This window comes from Cygnus atratus, chromosome 4 (assembly GCF_013377495.2).
Source record: "Cygnus atratus isolate AKBS03 ecotype Queensland, Australia chromosome 4, CAtr_DNAZoo_HiC_assembly, whole genome shotgun sequence".
Lineage (NCBI taxonomy): Eukaryota > Metazoa > Chordata > Aves > Anseriformes > Anatidae > Cygnus > Cygnus atratus.
The window spans coordinates 70,904,255-70,927,989 of NC_066365.1; the positions used below are offsets into that span (position 1 = coordinate 70,904,255).

General features: G+C 35.5%; 1 protein-coding gene across 1 annotated transcript; it reads left to right on the top strand.

Moving 5' to 3' along the window:
* The first annotated feature begins 1,452 nt into the window (after positions 1 to 1,452).
* Positions 1,453 to 23,073, top strand: RNF212 (ring finger protein 212). The gene is made up of 12 exons (XM_050710563.1): positions 1,453 to 1,564; positions 3,107 to 3,168; positions 7,130 to 7,204; positions 10,483 to 10,539; positions 15,099 to 15,157; positions 16,381 to 16,445; positions 16,535 to 16,604; positions 17,406 to 17,451; positions 18,721 to 18,784; positions 20,625 to 20,694; positions 21,475 to 21,671; positions 23,036 to 23,073. The coding sequence occupies exons 1-12, from the start codon at positions 1,453 to 1,455 to the stop codon at positions 23,071 to 23,073; spliced, it is 915 nt and encodes a 304-aa protein (XP_050566520.1).
* Positions 23,074 to 23,735: the final 662 nt, after the last annotated feature.

Here is a 23,735-nt window from a genome sequence, read left to right on the forward strand (position 1 = left end):
TTTCGTTAGCAAGGAAATGACATTGTCCTTTAACTACATTTATTTTTACAGTACGGAAATGTGAATACAGTTGTGAGTATGTGAGAATCCATATAGTTGACAAAAGTAGAGACAAAAAGCAATACTCTATGGACCAAATCAATCAAAATAAAATCTTATAAAGCTACTCACTGGGGTGTGTCCTATATTTAAAATTCTCAGACTTCAGAATTGTCAGTTGAAATGACCAGTAAATAAGTGTTATTAAATTCACTTTTACAGAACACTTACTTAAAACATGTCTTGTAATAAAATCTTTAGTGGTGGGAAAGAAGGAAAGACAAGTTACAACCATATGGTATGCTAAGTCCAAGAAGAAAGTTTAATAATATGTTGCTATGATGTCGTGGTCCAGACTAGCTGATACGTAGTTCCTAACTATATCTCAATTACAAACTTAAATCATCTCACTTAAGATGCACTTAAGTTTTTAAACCATGGGAAAGCACCATGTCAGAAATTATAAAGGAGCTGATTATACTCAGTATTAATTAGATATAACCTCAAACCAGCACTGAGACGTTGAGCCTTGAATATACCTTGACAGTGCTTTATTCTTTATCTAGAATTGTTATTATTAAATATCTCTGATTTGGTGAAATGTTTTCAGCCTCCTTCAAGATTTTTAATTAGATCTACAACACAGAAGTTGAAACACAGCTCTTTTGGGAAGCATTTTGGGGGCAGTAGTCTTTTCAAAGTTTAAAATCAGAGGTTCCTCCAATGCAGTCTGCAGCTCTGTCATACTAAGAGCTATCTTAAGTAGGTCAGTAGGGGAATTTTTCCTTAAATTTTCAAGGGAAATTTGCAATCTCTGTTACCTGAAAAAATGAAAATCCAAATGCTTCTATTTGCCTTCTGTTCCCCACCAAAAGAAGCAACAACAAACCTCCATTACGTTAATAACTTTCCCAAATCAGGAAAAGAAGAAAAAAAGAAGAAAAGAGGAAAGAAATTCCACTGTTTTCCACATGTCCTGACAGCAGCACCTGTTATACAACCATCTCTGTGAGGAGTGCTGGCTCATGGCGAAACACCCACCCGCAGCCCTGGTGGTTGGCACAGTTTGGTCACCTGTGTGGGGAAGAGAAAGAAACCTCACAGAGGGGATCTCCTCCGCAGGCACCCTCTCCAGTTTGGTAGCAAAAGGCCACAAAAAATCGGTGTTTTTTTTTTTTGTTTTGTTTTGTTTGTTTGTTTGTTTTTGGAGTGAGGGTCAAATCCTGCCTCCTCCAGGTCCCACGCTGGGTGGGGAAGGGGTGCTGCCACCCCTCACCTCAGGGCCCTGAGGCTCCTCAAGCCGGAAGGGACGCGGCAGCGGCAGGCCTGTAGGCCTCGACCCAGGGTGGCAAGGAGGGACAGCGTCTGCTTCAACCACCCGCTCCCTGCTGGCCCCTCCTGCCCCTCTGCTGCATGGCTGTCCGAGTCTTTTGCAATGCCTGCTTCTGCGAGCCCCGCAAGGCCACCCCACGGTTCCTCTTCACCAGCTGCGGCCATGTTATCTGTGAGCTCTGCTTCCAGAAAGGTAATGGCTGCCACAGGCTGGGATACCTGCTTCAGCTCATCAGGCAGTGCTGGCATGCCTTGGCCATTAGCACTTCCTACTCACTATGGAAAAAAGAAAGGCCTTTCATTTTGTTGACCTAATGTTATGGATAAACCTTTTCAATTGTTTTTCTTTAAATAGTAAAAGCAACCTGTGAATGCTTCCAGATGAATCTGGCTGGAGCAGTCGGATTTTGAGAACAAACCTTGGATGCTGAAAACTGGAAGCTTTATTAAAAGTTGAGTCCTGATGCTTATGATCCATGTCTGCATTGTAAAAAACAAAATAAAAAAGTGAACAAGCAATTTGCAAAACATAGGATTTATATTTTGAGCACAGATTTTGATATTAGTCTGAAGACATTTTGAATATCAGTATTGCTACCGAAACACTAGAAAAATTCATTAGGGTTAGAAGGATTGTATGTGATGTTTTGATGCTTTTATGTGTTTTATGCAATTCCTGAGCCATATTCTGGGACTTCTGTGATTTTCTTACATGAGGATCTGTGGAAAAAACATAGGGGAATACAGCAGTTTCTTGTCAAAAGAAAAAAATAGCAGGCAAGCATTAATGCTTTTCCATTTGAGATCATGTTAAATGCCCTGCTTTTGGTAACTGCACACTGAAAAAGTGATACATCTATATTTCAGAATTAAAAACAAATCTTTTAACTAAATGTTTTTGCACTTTTGCTGTAGAGGAAAGAGGATCATAAAAAGCCATCTCTAAATACAATTTGCAGACTCCTAGAGCATGAACCACTGTTTTCCTTTTGGTTGTTAATATCCTTTAGCAAAAAAAATCCCCAAGAAACTATTTTTTCTGTGAACTCAATAATAATGATAATGAAATGTATTTCCTCTTTAAAGATGTTTATGAACATTGATCTTTAGAACCCTTAGAAAGAGAGCATAAAATAAAATTATCAGATTTATTGCAGCCATATGCATTTACGAGAAATAGTTGCTAATATATTTGCAAATAATCAAAGAGATTTAAAAAATGATGAAGTTTTAAAAAGTGAGGTGATTAATTTTTTCACTAGAAAAAATCACAAGGTAAGATTATTAATTCTTTGAAGGTAAAGTTTCACATATTTTATTGAGAGCAAGACAGTCCCAAACTAAAAAAAGTCATATATCTGGTTGGCTCTAAATCATTAGTGCTCTTAAGCATGCATTTAATTAAACCAGGCAAGTAGTCCTATTTAAATCAAAGGAACTAAAAGTCACCTGCATTCAGTGACACTAATGATATTCATTAAATCATTTACATGAATACTTACTTGCAGAATTAAGACCAGATGACATTCACACACATTTTTCCTGTGCAACTGTGCGCTAGTCGTTGTAGAATCGAATTCTTTATTCATGTTTATTTGCATTTCTTATATCACTTTCACATTCCTTCAATAAGCTCCAAACAAAGGTTTCAAATTCTAGGCATCATATTCTATTAAAAATGTATTCAATAGCTATTCTGTTTGATGTACGTTTTAACTGTGTCTTTACCTTACAGGCAAAAAAGATGAATGTTTGATCTGCAGAACTCCTTGTCGTACAATATTCCTTTCAAAAGAGGTAAATGAAGCTTTAGTACTATTGTGTTATAGTAATCTGTGGTTTGCTTAACAGCTAAATTATTTGCATTACAAAATACTTCCCATTTGTTTGCCCACTGTGACTTGAATTTACTGATGATAGTTTGGTAGACTTAGATACTTTTCACTATCGAGTTTTTAGCTTTACAGGTTTTCAAAGGAAAGCTTGTGTAGACTCGTAATTTACGCCCTCTTAGTCTTCTGCACTGTAAATCACTCTGACCTTTTCAAGGAATATACGTGGCTTCCGTGTAACATGAGTGACTACTGTCAAAATGTGGAAAATGTTGTTTGTACATCAGAGAAAGTGGACTGCAATGAATTAACTTATGTAATGGACTGAAGCAAAAATCTGCGTGGGGGCCCATCAATGTTTTCAAGTGTGTCGGTCTTTTTTCTAAATTTTCTCTTTTGCTTGTTTTCCTTATGGCCATGTGATTGAGAGATGATCTGGAGTATTTATAGAAATTCTTGTTATTTACTAGAGAATGAACAGCTTTTAGTTCTTTTTCTTAGGCGATCATTAAAAAGATTTAATTTTCTCATTTCTCCCAGGAACCATCTTCTCCTTATCTGATTTCGTAAATGTGCTTTGAAAACAGTTATATTTTCCTAGACTGACACCTGCCTAAGAGACAAATCTACCTTACAAGGGTAGAAGAGAAGTACTCAGAGCATTCAGTACAGATAAAACATCAGTCATACAAGGCTATAAGGCAATCATGCATATGAACTGGAGGATAATTTGGGACTAACCCTGAAGAGGTGACCTTAGAGAAGGGCATGATTCCTCTAGCTGTGTTCAAAACTGAGTTGGTGTACATCTAAATACATATGCTACATTACATGCTTTATATAAAGAAAATTAAAATACTGTTACGCTGTATTTCACATCTGTAAACAAAGAACTTTGCAGAACTGAGACGGGGTGAAGAAGACAATTCTATCTAGAAGTAAAACATTACAGCAAAACAGTAAAATGCTAATGTAATAAAAAGGAACAATGAACATTGCAATCAAATAAAACAAACAAAAAAACCTTCATAGAACCTCTAAAGGAACCATTTTAATTATCTTTCAGTATCAGCCTACTCCAGTGTAAGTTTCATTATCAATTTCAGTCACAGGGTTGACTGAAACACAATTTAGCTTGTCAGGAGCCTCAGGAGGTCATCTTGTCCAGCCCCTTGCTCAAAACAAAGCTAACTTCTAGGTTAGATCAGTCTTAAATTGCAGCATATCAAGAGAGCTTGATAATTTAGTTCAAAAATACTGAAGGAATTTAAAATTGCAATGGTTGTGATACTAACAAAAAAATTAGATGTTTCATTAGAACCTGCCATTGCTCTGGAGGGCTGGAAGGAAGCAAATTATCATATTCTTTAAAAAAGACATTAATGATGATTACTTAGCCTTGATTAAGAACAGATAAAATGATTGGAATGTTAATTAAAGATGCATAGAAAAAAAGTCATATGGCTCTATAATTCAGGAACCTGAGTGGAAATATACCTGGTAACCTTTATGAGCTTGATGCCATGGCAGAATTCCCAATGAGTAGGAGGTCCTGCAAATGTGTTACAACTCCTTATTAAATTGTATATTGGGGTAATCAACAACTACACATTAAATATTCTCATCTTTACATTAATGCATACTTGTCACCTTTATATTTTCCTTCCTTGTCTTATGGTCCCCACTTGCTTTTTCCCAGAGGATGGTTCAGTGTTCTGATAAATCAGAATCTCACTGTTCATTATTTCAGAATACCATGTTAACATCTGCTACTCCTCCATGCAAATAAAATCTAAACAGTTTTCTACAATCCTTTATTTTAAAGAGTTTATAAATCAGCAATGAAGCTCATGGGGTTTTTATTTCCTTCAGGATCTAATAGGGACTCAAAACCAAGGTCGTTGCTTTGTTAGGACTCTGAATAACTTTCTAGAGCTGCCTCCTATGAACACATTTTAAAGACACCAAAATTTTGTCTTGCTTGTATTTTCTTTACTCGTATGCCATAGTTTAGAGTGTGCTATTGGTCTATCTGCTTTTCTCTTTCTCAGCGAGCCAATTCACCCTTCTGGAACCTTTTGAAAGCTTTGGCTAATGTCAACTAAATTCAAAGAGCAGAGAAAGTTTCAAATACAGTTAAATTTCTCCTGTGAGTTCTATGAAAATTGGTAGCTGGGCAAAGCAAAGAAAGCAGTGTAGTTCTCATGGTGAGAGAAATGCAAAATCAACTCATCAGTAAGCAGAAGGGCATTTGGCAGCCACACGTACAGTAACCAACAGAGTGTGCAACACAGAGTAACCAACAGTGTGTGCCATTGCTGCTCAGGTGGATTGCTGTACACGACATAGAAGTAGCTGATATCAAAATATGAGGAACAAAAGATATAAATCTGCTGCAAATGTGGGTTATTAATTTAGCCCCTCACATAATTATTTTTCATATATGTGAGTATCAACTTTCTTTTGCTATCAAAAATATAAAATAAAAGTACACATTAAAAATAGGTTTGGGAAATGAAGCTGTTACATAGTCATGGTTATTTGACTTTACACTACTATTATACTACTTCTGGAGTAAATAAAAGTATTTTCTCTCGACGGGTTTGTTCATTTCTAAATAGAGCAAAGCCTAATTCTTTTTAATTTCAATGTAATTTTTTTTATTTAAGTAATAGAGCTTAACTTTCTAATTTCTTGGTAGCTTAGAAGAACTGCAGTTTCATTCATAGGTGGTCAGCTTCTTCTTTACTTAAATAATTCACCTTTCTTTCATTTTTCAAAATTTTAAACTTTCTAGGATTCCTTGGAACTTCTAGTATTAGTTTGCATTTTGCCTGCAACAGTTTCGGTTCTGTTTTTGTATTGGCTTTTAAAAGGTTGTTCCTTACATGAAGGGTGTCTATTTTCTGGTACAGTCCTGCCTCATCATCTAAGTACGTTGGGATTGTTTTTGCCTTTTTAGATTCCTCATTTTCCTCATTTTGTTACAGTAGAAATCTTGTAAGGTTCTCCCATGAAGAATCTTGAAATGTGATCACTGATTACTATCACTCTGTAATATTTTAACTTAGTACTATAACTAGCATAAGTATGTTGAGGGAGTAATTTGTTTGTATTTTCTTATGACTAAATTAAGTCAGACCTATTCTGGATTAAAGCAACAGTTAACTAGCTACATTGCTTTACAGGTTTGAATAGATGTCCAAATGTCACTATCAATTTTAAATTCACTTTGCATTTTGTAGCATTTCTCTCTCAGCACGAATAAAAAATATATCTTTATTACAGTGATAGCTTAGCTACAGAACACTTTCTCTCCATTTTTTTTTAAACAGAAGTGCATTTTTTTTAAAATGCAAGTTGCCATTTGCAAATCCATACCATGTTCTCTGAATAAAGCCTCAATCAGAAAATATCTGATAAATTCAACTGTCATTGTAGGGCTTTTTTTCATATGCTAGGATGGCATTCTTCCGCCTGACAGGCAGGAGAGAGAAAGGGCCATTTCAAAAAAGGCCTTTGAGCCAAAACCAATGATATGGTGTATCCATGTGGCTAGGGATGGAGAGAGCCAAAAAGCCCAGAAAGGGGCTGCAGGAAACCTGACTGTTGGTCTGAGGGCAGTGTCTCCTGCAGGGCAGCACAACATCTTCCTTGAGTGTCTTCTGCGAATTGTTACTGTCTTTCTTACAATAAATGTATTCGTGTCTAATATAGTTAAACAAAAGCACAAAGCTTTCCAGATATTTAATACAGGAAATAAAACTGAACTTGTTTTCAGTTTCCATATTATCCTACTCCTGATCTGTCCATTTTTGATTTATGTACATCATTCAATTTAAGGAACACTTCACAAAATGCTTTGTTTAATATAGCTTGCAAAAAAAAAAAAGTACTAACCTTGGTATACTTTCTTTTCCTGCTAGACAAATCCTGATATTCAGTCACTGTTCATGGGAATAGATACATTATGCAAGAAATATTCAAAAGAAATAACACAGGTGAATCACTCTTAAAACATTTTTACTATATAAAATAATCAGAAACTTCTACTGATTTTTATGTAAGTGTGGAAAAATGTGTGAATGAATGTTTGAAAATGAATGTATGATTGTTACTGTCTTCGCTTCTTTAATTTCACAGTTTCAAAGTTCTTAGGAAGCATAAATTATTCATCATGTTCTCTGCTTATGTTTTCAAACTCTCTCTGAGGACCACTAGTTCTGGTTATTTCAGTGGTGTAGAATCACTTTCAATGCCATGAAATGAAAAATTAGATCTGCCAGAATCTTAAACAGGCCCAGACAATATACAGTAATTATAGCAATAAAAAGTTACACAGTGAAAACCTGAGCTAGCTAAAGCCCTGAGATGAATGCTCCCTCCTTTTTTTTTTCCTTCTTTTTTTTCTTTAAAAAAAAAAGAAAAAAAGGAAATAGTGAGAGAGTAAACAAAGATTCCTGATCTCAAAAGCTAGGTTTTATTAAAAATAATAACAATATAATTCCTAAAATGTGAAAACAAACCCTGATCTGCCTTCTTAGACGGATACAATAAAAGATTTCAAGGTAAATTTTCTCCCTGCCTTCATTAAACTCTGGACAGGTTCCTTTCTTTCACTCTTAGTTTCCAATCCATGAACTTTAGTAATTCTCTGGGTTAAACAAATACATAGAAACTCCAACTGTCTTCTCATTTTCTCTATCTCTTCAGCTTGGCTTTGCAACTGGTTCTCATCCTTGTCCCTCTTATTGAACATTTCAGTGGCAGCCTCAACCACTCTAGGCTGAACTGTAAGTAGTATATCCTTCCTCAACTGAGCTGCAGCCTCCATTTATTTTCACCTCCTTTGTGCTGGTACTTGTTTGGTCTTGTGGTGAGCTTGCTGATCCAGTAGAAAATTAACAAAGTAAAGATCACCTCTTTCCTTCATCTTAGGAATCTCCTCATTGACAATGGTGATTGTAGGGTTCATATCTGCTCTATTCTGACTTCTCCAAAGTTGAGCATGGTCCCTTTCCCCAACAATCATCTTCTGAAGATCCATAGCTGACACAAAGGTAAATGAGATGCCTTCCCGGGTCCTTTCAGACACACACTTTTTAGCAACATTTACAAAGATGAGCAGTTATTATGTAAACTGAACAAATTCAGACAGCTATCTCGCCAATCACACCTGAATATAAACTTCTGTAATGTGCCAAAGAAAGGAAAAGTAGGACATGATACCAAAAGTCTAAGGTGGGTTTTCTGTAGCTTGAGTTAACCCTTAGGAAGCAGGGAAATGTAAAATCTGGAAAGCATTAAGAAATGGCCAGAACTTCCACCAGCATCAAAGGACTTTAAGAAAAAGCTTGTTCTATGTTAGGACAAAGGTTTATCTAACATAATATTTTTGTCACAGCAGCCGGTGCTTAGGAAAGCATATGAGAGCAAGACTGCTGTGCAGTGATAAGTCTTCAGAACAGGATCCTACTGTTTAACTGTTTGTTGCAAAGGGATTTCTCAAGGTGGCATGATGCCATTGCATTCAAAAGCTTTTGGTGGATATTTTTCTCCATGTGACTGTCAAGTTGTTTTCTGAATATTTAGCATTTATCACCTAATATGGAAAGGAGGTTCACAGGTTACACACTTTGTGATGATCATTTCATTTTTTCAGGTTTTAGCTTGCTACTTGTTAGTTTTGTTTGATTTCTTGCATCCCATGCAAGAAGAAAAAGCAACTGTTCCTATGTACTCTGTGCTGTTCATTAGTTTTAGACTGCTAACACATCCCTTCTTCAGCTGTCTCTTTTTCAGACATGAAGACTCATAATCCATGCAGTCATTCTTTGTACTGATGCTATTAAATACCTCTGATTAATCTGAACTGTTTCCAGATGTACTATATCTTTTCTGAGATGTTAAGAAGACTCAGAATACAGTGTCATAGTGCATGCTTACAGTGAAATAATGATGTTGCCTATTCTATTCCTTTTTTAACCACTCCTAAGATCTGGTTTCCTTTTTTGACAGATACTGAGCGCTGAACTGACATTTTCAGAGATCGCTCTTTTATATACCCAAGAACCCATTTCTAGGTGGTGGGAGCCAGCTCACAGCCCATTACTTTATGAATAAATGTAGATATTTTTGTTCTGCTCTGTATATCACTTCACACTATCTAGACTGTACTGCAGTTACTCAGCCATTCAGTCTCATAAAATTGCTCTGAATTTCTTTACTGCATGAACTTAATTTCATTAACATGATTAATGTAGTATCATCAGCAAACTTTGCTATTATAATATTAATAATAGCTTTGCTAGTCACCTTCTTCTGGAGGTCGTGTATAAACATGCTGAACAGCACTGGTCCCAGTCTGGGTATTTGTGGAAATTCTCTGATGATCTCCTTCAGCTGTGTTAAACCAGTGTTTTACTTGCCAGGACAGGATGTTGAGAATTCTTATTGTTCCTTTTTGGCTGTTTCTTCTATCAGTTCTGCTGAAGACACTTCTGCTCTTTTGATGAGTATCGAATGGAAATCTCCCAGACTCTTCTACAGTCAAGCAGAAGTAACCATTTCAGTTAGCAATTCCACTGTGGGTTTATCTTCTCTGAGTATTTCTTTTTGGTTGCCTTTGGACCTACACATTTTCTGGCATTTTTCTTACTCCTAAGAGGTCAGAAGAAAGATTTATTAGTAAGTTTCTGCCTATTGTAATTTGTTCATCAAACTCTTGTCTTGCTTACCTTTTTTCTTTTTACTTTTAACCTGTAATAGTTTATGATCCTCATTTGGACACAACAAGAAGTGCTTACATACCACCGGACAGTGTGTCTAACAATTAGTTTTTTAATTAACAAGATATTTTACAAGGCAAGTTATAATTGCCAGTAAGATGCATTACTTTTTATGTTGCCATTAATTTTGTGTATTTGCTTAACATTAGTGACTAAGAAACGTTTCAGGTAAACCGCCTTTCCAATTTCTTTACCTTATTATTGAGCAGTGTTAAAATACACATTCAGTGAAATAAATCTACCACTAGGTCATACTAAATTAATTAATATTTATAAGGCTTTCCGTGTCAGTGATAATAACTTGGACTTGGAATGCTTTTTTGGAAGAGGTTTTAAAGAGTTATATAAAGGAAATGTTAAATACTTATTGAAATACAGAAAAATGTGTGCTGTGAAGTAGTTCTTCTCCACTACTTTTTTTTTGCTGAAGTTACATGAATGTAATTAGACAAAGCTTGATATAACCGTATAACTAAACATTTTACTTTTAGATTTCAGAATTTCAAGAAAAAAATCGTGAACATTTATTAGCATACCACAGAAAAAAGGTAAAACTAATTGTGATTTTTATTTTTTTTTTGTTGGCTATGTTTGCCTTATTACTTTGGTTAAGTTTTAGAAAATACATTCACCTTTTATTGAAATACTTAGAATTGTTTATCAGGCTTGTCACCTTTCTGTCATTATAAATATCAGTTTTTAATTGTTTAAAATATGTGAGGACTTTATTAATTATAGTTTGATAAGATGGCTGCTAGTTGTGGGGTGACTGAGATTAAATGAGGAGTCAAAAAATCGGGAGGGAAGAAACTAACTCACTGTATGGAGGAGAAAGTGAAAGAGGCAGGGAGAGATTGCTACAAAGATGATAAGCCTAAAGAAAAAGAAGTCTAGGGCTGACAAACTAAATGAAAAGCTTGAACAGTATGAAAGAAGATTAAAGACTAGTACCCTGAATCAGGGATAGTTTGACAGGGAGAGAAATAGAATATATCAGCCGCAGGAACAGGTACTGAATTCGTGTCTATGTCTCTTGCTTTGCAGGTTGGAAAGAAATCCAACATTTCTTTTTGATTTCTGAGCTAATTCCAAATATTTGCGAAAATAGGTGGCTGTTTCATTTATTTCTAAGGGCATGGCCAGCTATCTTACTAAGAGCTACTTGACAGTACTGGTGGATCAACACATCAGTAGGGGCCCTAAGTATGAAATGATAGAGGCAAACTCATATAGCTGGGCAACTGGCCGTTTCTTGTGTGAGAAGAGCATATGATATGGTCCCCATGGACAGAAGAGCTTGTAAACTTAAGTGCTTTCTGGTTCATTCTCCCCTTGTTTCATGATGGTGTTTTGAAATCAGTCCTGGTGTACTGTGGAGTGGGTGTTTCTTTCAAGATCCAGTCCTGCTTTCAAGGGCAGGCCATGGAGGAATCCTGACTTTATGGTCCCTTATAACCTATTATACTGACTCCAGATGGTAAAGCTCAGACCTATAGACAAAATAAAATAAAGCTCTTACTAGATTTCTACATAAATTAAAATGATATCTCCAAGGAATCTTTGAAGATTTTTTAATGCTTTTTTATGATTACTTTCTCAGTTAATTGCTGTTAAGATACTCATTCACCAGTGGTTGTAAAGCACCAAAGAAGATTGCTTGACCTAAAGAAGATGTTCAGGTGCCAGGGTAGAGACAGCTGAAAGTTTGGCTGGTTGCTATTTCAATGGCACACTGTTTAGGGTGCTTTTGTTGTTGTTTTGTCCATTTCATTTAATTATTTTAAAACTACTTTCATTGTTTCTGGGTGAGAAGAGGCTGATTGTCTTAAACATCCTATCTGAAGCAATGGCTAGCATTGGTGAAGCTGTTTTGGTGGAGAAATGGTTTGACAGTGAGGGTGAGGTGAGCAAGGATTAGAAGAATTTCCCTTTGTGATCATACACCCATCCCCTTTCTACGAATTTCGGTTAGCAATGCTCCCTCTTTCAGGGCTGCTGATGGGGAGTCTGAAGTGGCTAGGGAAGGGTAGATCACAGCTGGCAGAGGCACTTGGGATGGCAGAGTAGGAATAGACGCTCACACTCAGGTTTATAATCTCCATTGAGGCTTCCTGACACTGGCTTTGAGATGAGGTGAGTGGGAAAAAGATGGAGCAAGAATGATTTACAGCATTAACAGTTTGGTAAATGGCAGTGACTCCTGGGAAACTAAGGAAGCACGTCTCCCCTTTGACACAAGTGATTCTTCCTGCCACCCTCCTCTCCATGGGCCTTGGCCTCTGGGAAGGGCAGAGTACCGCATAAGGGAATTCACAAAAGGGGGTTCTCATGCTTGCCTGTTTTGTTTGTGGTCCCTTTCCTTATTTCTAGTCTGTCATCCTTTCCACTGTCAGCCAACAGGTCTGATGACCTTGATAAAAGCTTTGTCGCTGTTCCTGTGAGTTTCAGATACTGGGGTGCAGATGATGGCATGTGGTGTGGATACTTGATGTCCATATTCCTGACAAGTCTAGCCCCCGTGTTCTGCAAGAACTGAGAAATACTAAAAAGCACATAGCTGTTCACTTTAAGACATTTTATTATTAAAATGATGCAGTCCTAGAGACTGGTATGGTAAAGTACATTCTTTCTGACATCTGTACTGGTCACTCTCTTAATCAAACCTAACTTTCATTAGAAAAAAAGAAAGAATATATATATGTACAAACCAAACAGATCCTACATATGTTAGATTTTTATCTTTGATCTGTTGTGCAGTTTCACACCTGCAAAAGCACATAATATCTCCCACAAACAGTGTGATCTTATAAAGGAGGAAATGTTTTAAAAGAATTTAAAAAAATATTGTGAAGGCAGGAAAATTTAACAAGAAAATGTATAACTTGTCTTCAAATCAAAATATAATAGTGTGAAGTAGCAGAGATCTGAAGTCACACAGGAAATTGAGGATAAAATGCAAATGCAGTATGGAGGCTATTGAATAAATTTTTACATCCTGCATAAAAATTATGTATGATCGTGTAATGCATAACTGTAAAAAATGCACATACTAGGGAGTTAGCCTAATATTCTTTGGACTCTTTAATTTTGCAAGCTGGTAACCTTCTTTAATTTAATTATTTTTTGGTTGTGTCTATAAAATAATAGGAAATACTCTTCACATAGTCTTACTACAAATAGATACTGCTAAGAACTGAATACATTTTGAATCTGTAATGGGAAATATGGGTATACGGTATTTGGTGTTTTGGAAATATTGTTATTAGTATCTTTTCCAGGTGATTACATACTAAATGCACTAAAACTTTTGTGTCTTCAATGGTTCTATGATTATATGATTCTAGGTTGGAAAAGACCTTCAAGATCGCCAAGTCTAACCATCATCCTGACCTACCAAGTCCCAGCACCAAACCATGACCCTCAGTGCCATGTCCACACACCTCCTAAATACCTCCAGGGATGGGAACTCCACCACTTCCCTGGGCAGCCCATCCCAATTCTTCCTTCTTTGTGAAGAAATTCTTCCTAATGTCCAGTCTTAACCCCCCCCCCCGGTGCAACTTGAGGCCATTTCCTCACGTCCTATCACTTGTTACCTGAGGAAAGAGACTGACACTGTCCTTACTGCAGCCTCCGTTCAGGTAGCTGTAGAGAGCAATGAGGTTTTACCTCAGCTTCCTCTTCTCCATATTGAACAACCCCAGTTCCCTCAGTCAATCCTCCTAGATCTTATTTTCTAGTCCCTTCACCAGCTTTGTTGCTCGCTGTTGCTCTTTGCTGTATTCCAGCAACTCAGTATCCTTCTTGTAGTGAGGGGCCCAAAAGTGAACACAATATTCAAGGTGCTTTTTCACCAAAGGGACAAACACTTTCCTAGTCCTGCTAGCCATGCTATTTCTGATGCAAGCCAGGATGCCCTTGGCCTTGATGACCACCTGGACACAGTGATGGACATGCTGTTGAGCAGCACCCCCAGTTCCTTTACTGATGGGCAGCTTTCCAGCCATTCTTCCCCAAGCCTATACCACTGCAGAGGGTCGTTATGACACAAGTGCCAACCCATCATTTAGCCTTGTTGAATATCATGCGTTTGGACTCAGCCCATCGAGCTAACTTACCCAGATCCCTCTACACAGCTTTTCTATCCTCAGGCAGATCAACACTCCTGCCTAACTTGGTACCATGTGCAGACTTGGAGGTTGCACTCAATTCTCTCATCCAGATCATTGATAAAAGTATTAAACAAAACTGACCCCAAGAATGAGCTCTGGGGGATGCCACTGGTGACCGGTCACCAACTGAGTTGAGCTCCATTAGCCATGACTCTTTGGCCCAGCCATCCAGTCAGTTCTTTCCCCAGTCAACTGTACACCTGTCCGAGCAGCCAGATTCTCCAGGAGAATACAGTAGGAGACAGTGTCAAATGCTTTACTAAAATTGAGGTAAACAATATCTGCAGCCTTTACCTCCTCTACTAAGCAGGTCATCTTGTCATAGAAGAAGATCAGGTTAGTCAGGCATGACCTGCCTTTCATAAACACTCGCTGACTGCTTCTGATCACTTGTATGTGTCTTATGATGGCACACAAGATGATCTGCTCCATCACCTGCTGTGGGACTGAGGTCAGGCTGACAGGCCTGTAGTTCTCTGGATCCTCCTTCCTGCCCCTCTTGTAGATTGGAGTCATGTTTGTCAACCTACAGTCAACTGGGACCTCCCTGGTTAGCCAAGACTGCTAGTAAATTATTGAAAGTGGCTTAGTGAGCATAGCATATCAGATATGGAAGAGAGAAAGAAAAATAGAAGTAAACTATTTTAAGCACTTTTCTTGGTATTCATTTATCCAGTATTACACTTTTTAAGAAAAGATAATCAAACTAAGTCTGTAGCTGCTAAAAAGCAGCTTATCTTTTTCAGACTGGCTGGTTAATATATCCATATAACAGCTACAATCTTACCCCATTGTACCTAGTAAGTCTGGAATAGCAATTATACCTAGGATTAAAAGCAATAAAACACAACCTTTCAACACTTTAGAATGCTAGTTTTATGAAAATGAAGTTGTATATCATAAAAAGAGAGCTTGTTTAAATCTTTATGTCACAGAGAATAAAGCTGGAAGAATCTCTCAGGAAAGCAACACAACAAATGCATCAGATACAATGGTAAGAGGTTTAATGCAGTGAAAGTAAATGACAAATATTCTTTGTAATCAGACTACAGTAGATTTCACTGTTAAACAATAAAAAATTGCTTTGTTTGCCTTTCTCTTATATATCATGTTGTATAAATAGAAGAATAATATTTTTGCAGAGGTGAATGAGCAATGATTTCTGTCATCAGGTTCATTTTCTTCACATTAATCAAGCCTGTCAGGAAGGAATCCTTTCAAATCAGTAGCTACTCTTAAAAAACTTCAAAAACTACTGGAAAATTACTTGACAGGCTTCGTTTGCTTTAGAGTTCTTGGTGCTTAGTTACAATGTTGTACTCCCTGTGGATCCATCTTCTTCAGAGGAGCCCCTCTCCATAATGTCACTTTTATGAATACCAGTGAATAAGGATCCTGAAATCTCCTTGACAAGACAGTTCACGAAACCAGCAGTTTAATTGCAAAATATATTTTTTTTTTTGTTTAGGCTTTCTTTTGACTATGACATGCAAATAGTACTGCATTATGCTCTCTTATGGTGCTTTGATGTAATGTAACTGAGAGAAACACAGTTTAAAGTAACTAGGTATGTGGTGGATTATCATAGTCTATATGTTTTTGTCCACTGTCTCATTTTCCTTGTCTGCATCTCAAATAAACAGCACCTTGGTTATACCAACTACAGAATTCTTACTGGATTTCAGACTTTCACAGAATTCTACCAAAACAGTGTGACCTAGGGGTTCTCCTTGCATGGCCAGTAGACATGTTCTTCCTATTTATGGTTATTGGGAAAATCTCCATTTTACATAGCTGTTGGTGAATAACATAAGTGTGCCAACATTCCCTTTGAAAACTAGATTTTTTAAAGTTGGGGAAATATATACATCACAGTGAAGATTTTTGTCACAACTGTAGTAAATATCTGTTGTAAATATCTGTTTTACTATCTGTTGTTCCATAAAATTGCCATGTTGTTCCATACAGTCTTGTTCCATGAAAAGCCATGTTATCTTAAATTGATATTGTTAGGCATGCAGTGACTTGATACAGACTAATAGAGAAGATGAATTTAATAGCTTCTCAAATGTATTGCTTATTTTGCTTCACGGCAAAGAGTGTTATGTTACTATGTAACTATTAATGGATAAAGTACTTTGATATTGACCAGTTAGAAAAATGAATTAACCAAAACAGCTTTCAATTTACATCCTTTTTTTTTTTTTCCACTTTTAGTATGAAACCTCCTCAACAAACTACTCCACTGCCATTTTCCAGTACAAGTAGAAACCCACTTTCAGGTAAGAAGTGCTGGTTTAAGATATTAACTATGGAATACATATCACTGGATATAGCAATGTTCTAATATTAAATTTATTAATAACTTTAGTTCCTTCAAGAAGACCGAATGGCTACTCTTCATGTTCTCTTCAACCTAGTCATCCTTCCACTTCTGAAACGTAGGTGGAAATCAATTGATTTTCAATGAAAATCTTAACAATGACAACATACTAACACCTTATACACAAAGCCACTTCTTTTACAGTGAGTTTAAAATTATTTTTGCTTTTTTGTTTCTGTAAACTCTGTCAGCGTAAAAGAAATGGGGATATCTACTCTAGTGTACATAACAGCTAGTTGTATAGATTGCCTTTGTGCTCACTAGAAAAAAAAAATCTGAGACATGATGCACCTTATTCGAAAGACTTTCTGTATAGGTAGATTGATTAATTGGTGAGTAACTCTTCCCTTTAACTGTAGTGGAAATCTAAATGACTTGTACAGACAGCTATGTTTACATTGTAGTTGTCTAAAGTTAGATGGGATGAGCTTCTTTAAGGCATTCAATGCTCATAAAATGTTAAATAAATTAAACATGCAGCTTGCTGAAGCTAAGAGACTTCTTTTCCTGTGACTAATTCATTAAAAAAAAACAAATCAGAACGCCCTTATTGTGTAGACAAGTGATAAATGTGTATATATTTATATGTAGATTTAAATATAAGGATAATGTCAATCATAAAAAAAAAAAAAGTTTGCTGTAAATGTCTAAATCAAAGCTCAGAATCAATTAATGTATTTTTCTTACCTCTAGAGGGTTTTGGAACATGTCCTATATACTTATATGTGTTATGTGTTAGACATTATGTTTTTGTATTGTTAGTCAAATATAACAAAAGAACATAACACAATGTTACTCACTATAAAGAATTTCTTATTTTTAATTACAATGTCATACTTATTTTGACTTTTATTGTAAGAATGGAGTCAATGGAGATTGATCCTTTACCTTTGCCAATGAGGAAGGTAAGGTTTCTTTTGTATATATGTATGTTTTAAATATGTATTTACATGCTTTTGGATTCTCCAGTCCTTTTAATACTGTAGAAAAAGACCACCATTTCCCACGTACCTCCAATTCAAACCAATTCTTATGTAAATGCTAATTTCAACTATGGCTGATGTTTAGAAGTCAGATAATCCCCAGAATGGAACAAAATGGAAAAAAATCTCAACACCATTTTCTAAAATTATATTCTCCACATGCCATATCACAGAATCACAGAATAGTTGAGGTTGTAAAGGACCTCTAGAGGTCATCTTGTCCAACCCCAATGTTCAAGCAGGGCCACCTAGACCCAGCTGTCCAGGACTATATCCAGACAGCTTATACAGAGTTTTAACCTTCTGTTGGTAAATTAAATGACAAATTCTTGAAATCTCACAATGTTTTCATTATAAAAGTGTTGTAACAGTTTTCAAGAGAAATGTTACTAATAGATGAACTTGGTCTAGTGGAATGTGTCCCTGCCTATGTCAGGGGGGTTGGAATTTGATGGTCTTTAAGGTCCCTTCCAACCCAAATAATTCTATGATTCTATGAAACGGATTTGGGATTAAATTTAATTGTTAATATGTTAAAGACTGGAAATGTTTGTAAGACCAGACCTCATGCAGATGGCTCCAGTGCAAATCTAAGCTAGCATCCCAGGATTTGCTTTATAACCTATGGATAAGTTATATCAATTATACCTATGAATATAGGTATAACCTATGGATTATTATGAGTTACTTATCTCATTTTAAAGTATATTCATTCCTCTTTCTCTTCCTTGACTATAAAGGGCATTTAAGGGTATCAGGCTAGATGTAGATGCTCTCATTTGAGATATCTGAAATTAAAGAGGTAAATCACTTGGCACCCTTGGCGCTCTGATTTTCCAAGCATTCCTTAAATTCCATTTATGATGGATAAAAGTGTTTTTAAAGCACATACTGTGATAGTCATTTTGTTTCACCTTTCATAAACATTTTGTTTGCTGCTTGACCAGGTGATCATGCTGCAGGCTTTGTACCTCGGCATTAACAAGTGTATTACTATCTTAATTACTAATAATTTATTACAGTAACTTAATTCTAAGGTTTTATTTCCTGGCATTTTAGTTCCATGAACAAACCTGGTTGTAGAGAATGGCAGAAATCTTCAGGTTTCTAGTCCTGAAAACTGTAAAACTGTTGCTTAAAATACCTTAATAATTAATGTACACTATAATTAATACTATACTATTAATTTAGCCTGAGACAGGGACTGGTCCAATAAGATTATCGTTAATAACTCCACCTCAGGATGGACGTATGGGTATGTAAGACTAAAGTTTGTAACTGGAAAAAAAAAATGTATTTCTTTAAGAGGGTTAAAAAATTAAAATCCATACATTAGCAATTTACTGAGCAAACTTGAATTGTGTTGAGGTGTAAGGAATTTACCATATAGACATCAATCCAGCAGATGGAAAATAGTTAAAAATGAAGAATGAAATAAGTCTTCCCCGTACTTACCTACCCAGTTCTGGGAATAATTTCTTGTAACCAAAGTGATATTTGCTGAGCAACCATAGTCAACATTTGCAAAGAAAATACTGTATTGTTGTGTATGGTTGAAGAGAACATAGGTACTTGCAATACATGTTGGCCCTCTGCTAGCCTTCATGATTATACTGGTTTATAGCTACCAGAGGTTATTAACATTGTCCACAAAATCATGTTAAAAATCACTTGAGGAAAAGAGAGGAAACTAAATTTTCTAGGAAACTAGAAAAATATCTTGTAACAGAAATAAGGCAATTAATTTTAATTACATTAGAATTTCTTCAGGTGAGGTGATTTTTTTTTTAGGCATGATATCACTGTATTAGGGTAGAAGACATTTTATCTGCCTGTACTGCCTTTCGTTCCTTGGCTGTTGCAGAGCTTGGGTAACTCTTTGGCAGCCTTTGTGTAAATAAGACATGAATGGCAGCCTATTGAAAGTAGTGCGATTTCTTTGGGCATTGTTTATTTGTGAGGAGTTTCCCTGAATTTCCAGTGCTTTGCAGGTCTACCATTTATGTGTCCCTCCTATCCTAAGTTTTACATTCAGCATGCTTCTGTAGTAGTCTATTCTCAGGCACTCTTACAGCTGGCTCCAGTAGTTAAGAGCCACATATAGAACTTCTAGCATTCATATTTTCTCATGGTGTAAAAGGCCTGAAACAAGGATAAATGCAATTGCAATGCAGTTGTAATATAATTACAATGAAGGACTAAAAATTACTTTTTCTATATTGCATTTCATTTATATGTTCAGATCCTTCCCAAATGCATGTTTGCCTATTAACTTACTAATTTATTAATTAACAAGATATCCAGAGACTACATAATTTTTGCGTGTGTGTCTAAATATAAATAGATATTTAATTAGATAGTAAAATTATAAGACAGTTATGTGCTCAGCACATTTCAGAATCAACCCGGAAAGTTTTGCAGTGGATAAACTTCATGAATCAAAGCATACTTGCAAAAGTAAGGGCGAGTAGAAACAATGATGCAATGGTAAACTAAGGAAGGTTTCTTTATAGGAGATTAATGGGGCAAAAAGCAATAGCTGAAGAAGTGGAATACTTCAGAACTATTGTATTAATCTAATCAGTGAGAGAATGTGAAAGAAACCAACATATCTGTATTAAACTTGGAAAAGATTTGAAGGAATGGTGCAATATGATGTCTTTGTGATAGCTAAATTCTATGTAGGGATTAATCTATTGCGACTAAAGACGGTTTTTCACCTTTACCATCACTGGAGTGCTGTTGAGTAGTTCTGATAGTTTTCACTTCTGCTGGAGCTTCTTCCAGCAAGAGGTACTGGAAGACAACGCATGCTTCAGTAATGCCTTGTTCGTGCTAAATCCCCTCCAAAACTGAATTATTTTTAGGGCTATTTTGATCATTTCTGAAGTGACATGTTGACTTGATTTAGTCAACCAATTCCTTATCTTTCATTTTCTATTGTATTTTTGCACCATTTTTCATTCTTAAATAAACTGATCATGAATTTGTGCCAGATAATGCTATTAAGGTATTAATCCTTGTTATCAAAGTGATCTCTAAAATAAAGTAGGTAATTAATTTTGGTCCTGTTTTCAAAAATGTAATTCTGACAGGTAGTGTATCCTACAGAAGTTCTCAGTCAGCTGGAATAACATCAAGTCAAAATAAAGCAGGAGCTACAAGGTAATTAAAAACCTTTTAAAGATGTTACAGTCTTTCATGAGATACTGAATTTGGACTCTCCCCTGGCCTTTATGAATCTGCACATTTAAAGGCTACATTCTATATCTGAAGAAATGTTACTGTGTAAGTTAGCTGTCACCTATATGAATTTGTTTATTGTTGGAAGGTTATATTTTGAAATTACTTTCTTAAAAATGTGCAGAGGTAATCTGAGTTTTTGTAACTGTGGACATATGCAGTCATGATACTTCTATACAAAGGGAGGTAATTTTATACTAAGGAAGTGGAACAGCCTCTCTGTAACTCTTCTGAAAGTCAAAAATGACAACATGGTATCTACACAACAGCTGTTCTCTGAATAACTTGAACATCCTTATGCTGTGTGTCACAGTTTTTCAGGTTTTCCATCTGAATAATGAAAATGTCTCAATTTGTGAGAACTGTTACCATCAAAAAAAGCTTAAAATGGTTTTCAGTAAAAAGTACTCTTGTAGTCTATAGTTATTAATCCCAGTATACTTCTCTAGCATAAATTTAATATTTATATAACATAATATTTCTTCTTTTCCATCACCGATTCTTGTTTTGTCCTGCTGCTTACAATAAGTAGAAAAACTATATAACTAAAAATCAGATAAGAACACAAAAAAATCAGATAGAACACAAGAAAGTATAGTATTTTTAATTAAAATGTGAAAAATATGAAATTAAAGGGTTTTGAAATCTCTTGTTCTGAGAAAGGAGCATCAAATCTTATCCATGAATTAATTTCATTAATAGATCCACGCCTATAAGCCTACCACATAATGGATATTCACTTATATCACCATCTGGATCACAATGCAGTAGAAGGGGATCGTGGACTGCTTCTGATTTCAGAACCCCTCCATTGTATCCACTTACATCACCTTCCCCACAATCATCTGTAACAAGACATCCTATCACCATCTCTGGAATTCTACAAAGACAACACTTAGGCAAGTATATATTATCAAAAGCAAGTATATTTTATCAAATATCAACATTTAACATTTTTTCCTGAAAAACATCAGCATAACATATGTTTATTACTAATTTCCTGGAGAACAGTAAATAAGTATTTTAGTATGGTGTAATTTATTTCTTATTTACTGTTCTCCAGTAAATAATATAGTAGGATAACAGTAAATAAGAAATAAATTGTGCAAGACTAAAATTATATTTGAAAATTGGAAGTAGACTATCAGCAAAATATGAAAAAAAAATTATATTTATGATCAGTGTTTAGCCTTAGCCCTTTGTTAAAATAAAGTATCTGCTGTGAAAGTATGTTGTTGCTTCACCCCTCAATACTATTTTAAGAGGTTTAAATTTGATGATTTCCTTAATTGTTTTCTAGAAAAATAGCATTTCCTAAATAATTTGGCAAATATAATCTTGCAGCAAGTCTCAAGTAAAGAGCAGAGAAAAGAAAAGCATTAGTGGTAGAAGTGCAGTGACTCGGTAGTCACAGCAAAACAGATCATCAACGGGAATCAATATCTGAAAGTTACAGTAAAAAAAGGAATTACTCTAGGGTAATTGTTGCAGCACAAAGCTAGCAAAAGTAATTACATAGAGACCAGCCTAAGAGGCGTGTAGGTAGGAGATTAATTTGGGCAGATTAATTATTTGTATTGCAAAGTTTACATCACAAGTGAAAACTTATTTACATTAACTCTTCTGTAAAGAATTTTTTAGTCTTAATTTGTAAATGTGACCTTTCTATTCCAGGAATAACACATGCCAAGCAATTTTGAGCTCATAGATAAGCTGTTCTCTAGATATAAAGAAAAATCATGAAACCAAAATAAAGATGTTTCAAGAAATTCACTCATATTCAAATTATGAATGCCCATAGACAGTGAAAGTTTACCTCGTAATTGTTTTGAATCTGGAATTGCTGCATCTGAAATGAGCCTGTTAGGTTCTGTAAATAATGGAGTATAAATCTACATTAATAAAACAAGCAGCTATACGGAACTTTAGTATTGATTTTCTTTGAGCTGTATGTTTACCAGCTAATTGTGGTTCAGATGCAGAGCAATAATATTTACTTTGGACATTCGCTTGTGTAGCTGAAGTTGAAATATGGCATATTCTCCTACAAAAAGAGAAATCTGGTTATATTAGTTACATAAAAAGGAGCATATTTAGATTCATAAAAAAACTGTATAAAAGTTCTCATGAAAATGTTTTGTATTTTTAAATTTTGCTAATTTTTACTTTCCCTTTTCCTTGACTAAGTTCCCAAAATAATTTACATGAATAAAGTTTTCCTTTAGATTTATTAAAAATATTTATATTTGTATTTTTATTATAGGATCAGCTAATTTTGGAGGACATACATCAGAAAGATAAGCAAACATCTGTGATTTGTTTTGTTCAATAAGCATCTGGTAAAACTGTATACAGTCATTGGATATCAAAGTATTTATAATTTCTATAAAATATCAAACTGGCATAAAACAGCTAACTATCCAGTATGAATAATGTATTTAAAACATTGCTGGTCTTGCTGATTACCATCTACAGTAACATTAAGCAAGAATACAAAAAGCTTTGGCTTTTTTTAGAAATTTTGGTTTAAAAATATTGTAAAAATAAACAGCCTTTATTAACTGTGTTAAGACAATTTTTTGCTTTTATATTTAATGAACACGTCTTGCTGTGAATGCAGTGAACTGCAGCAGAACTCTGTTTTTAAGTAGTTGTGCCTGTATATATGAGTCCCACTCCTGAAAAAAAATAAATTTAATTTATGAACATTTAATTCCAGAAATCTAAATTTGGGTTCTTATTTGACAGATCACCTTTTGTTTGCACTGTTGAAAAGGGTATGGTTTGAGGGATATTACCTTCTAGCAGGCTCTGCCAATCTCAAAGCACTATGCCACACTCTGAACAGCTTACCATTTGACTTAGGTAATGTCTTCCCAAAATGCGATGAAATGGGGGAACTGGTATGAACGTGCCAGTGACTGCCTTTACTCACACACAAGAATAGCAACTTGATGCTCCAA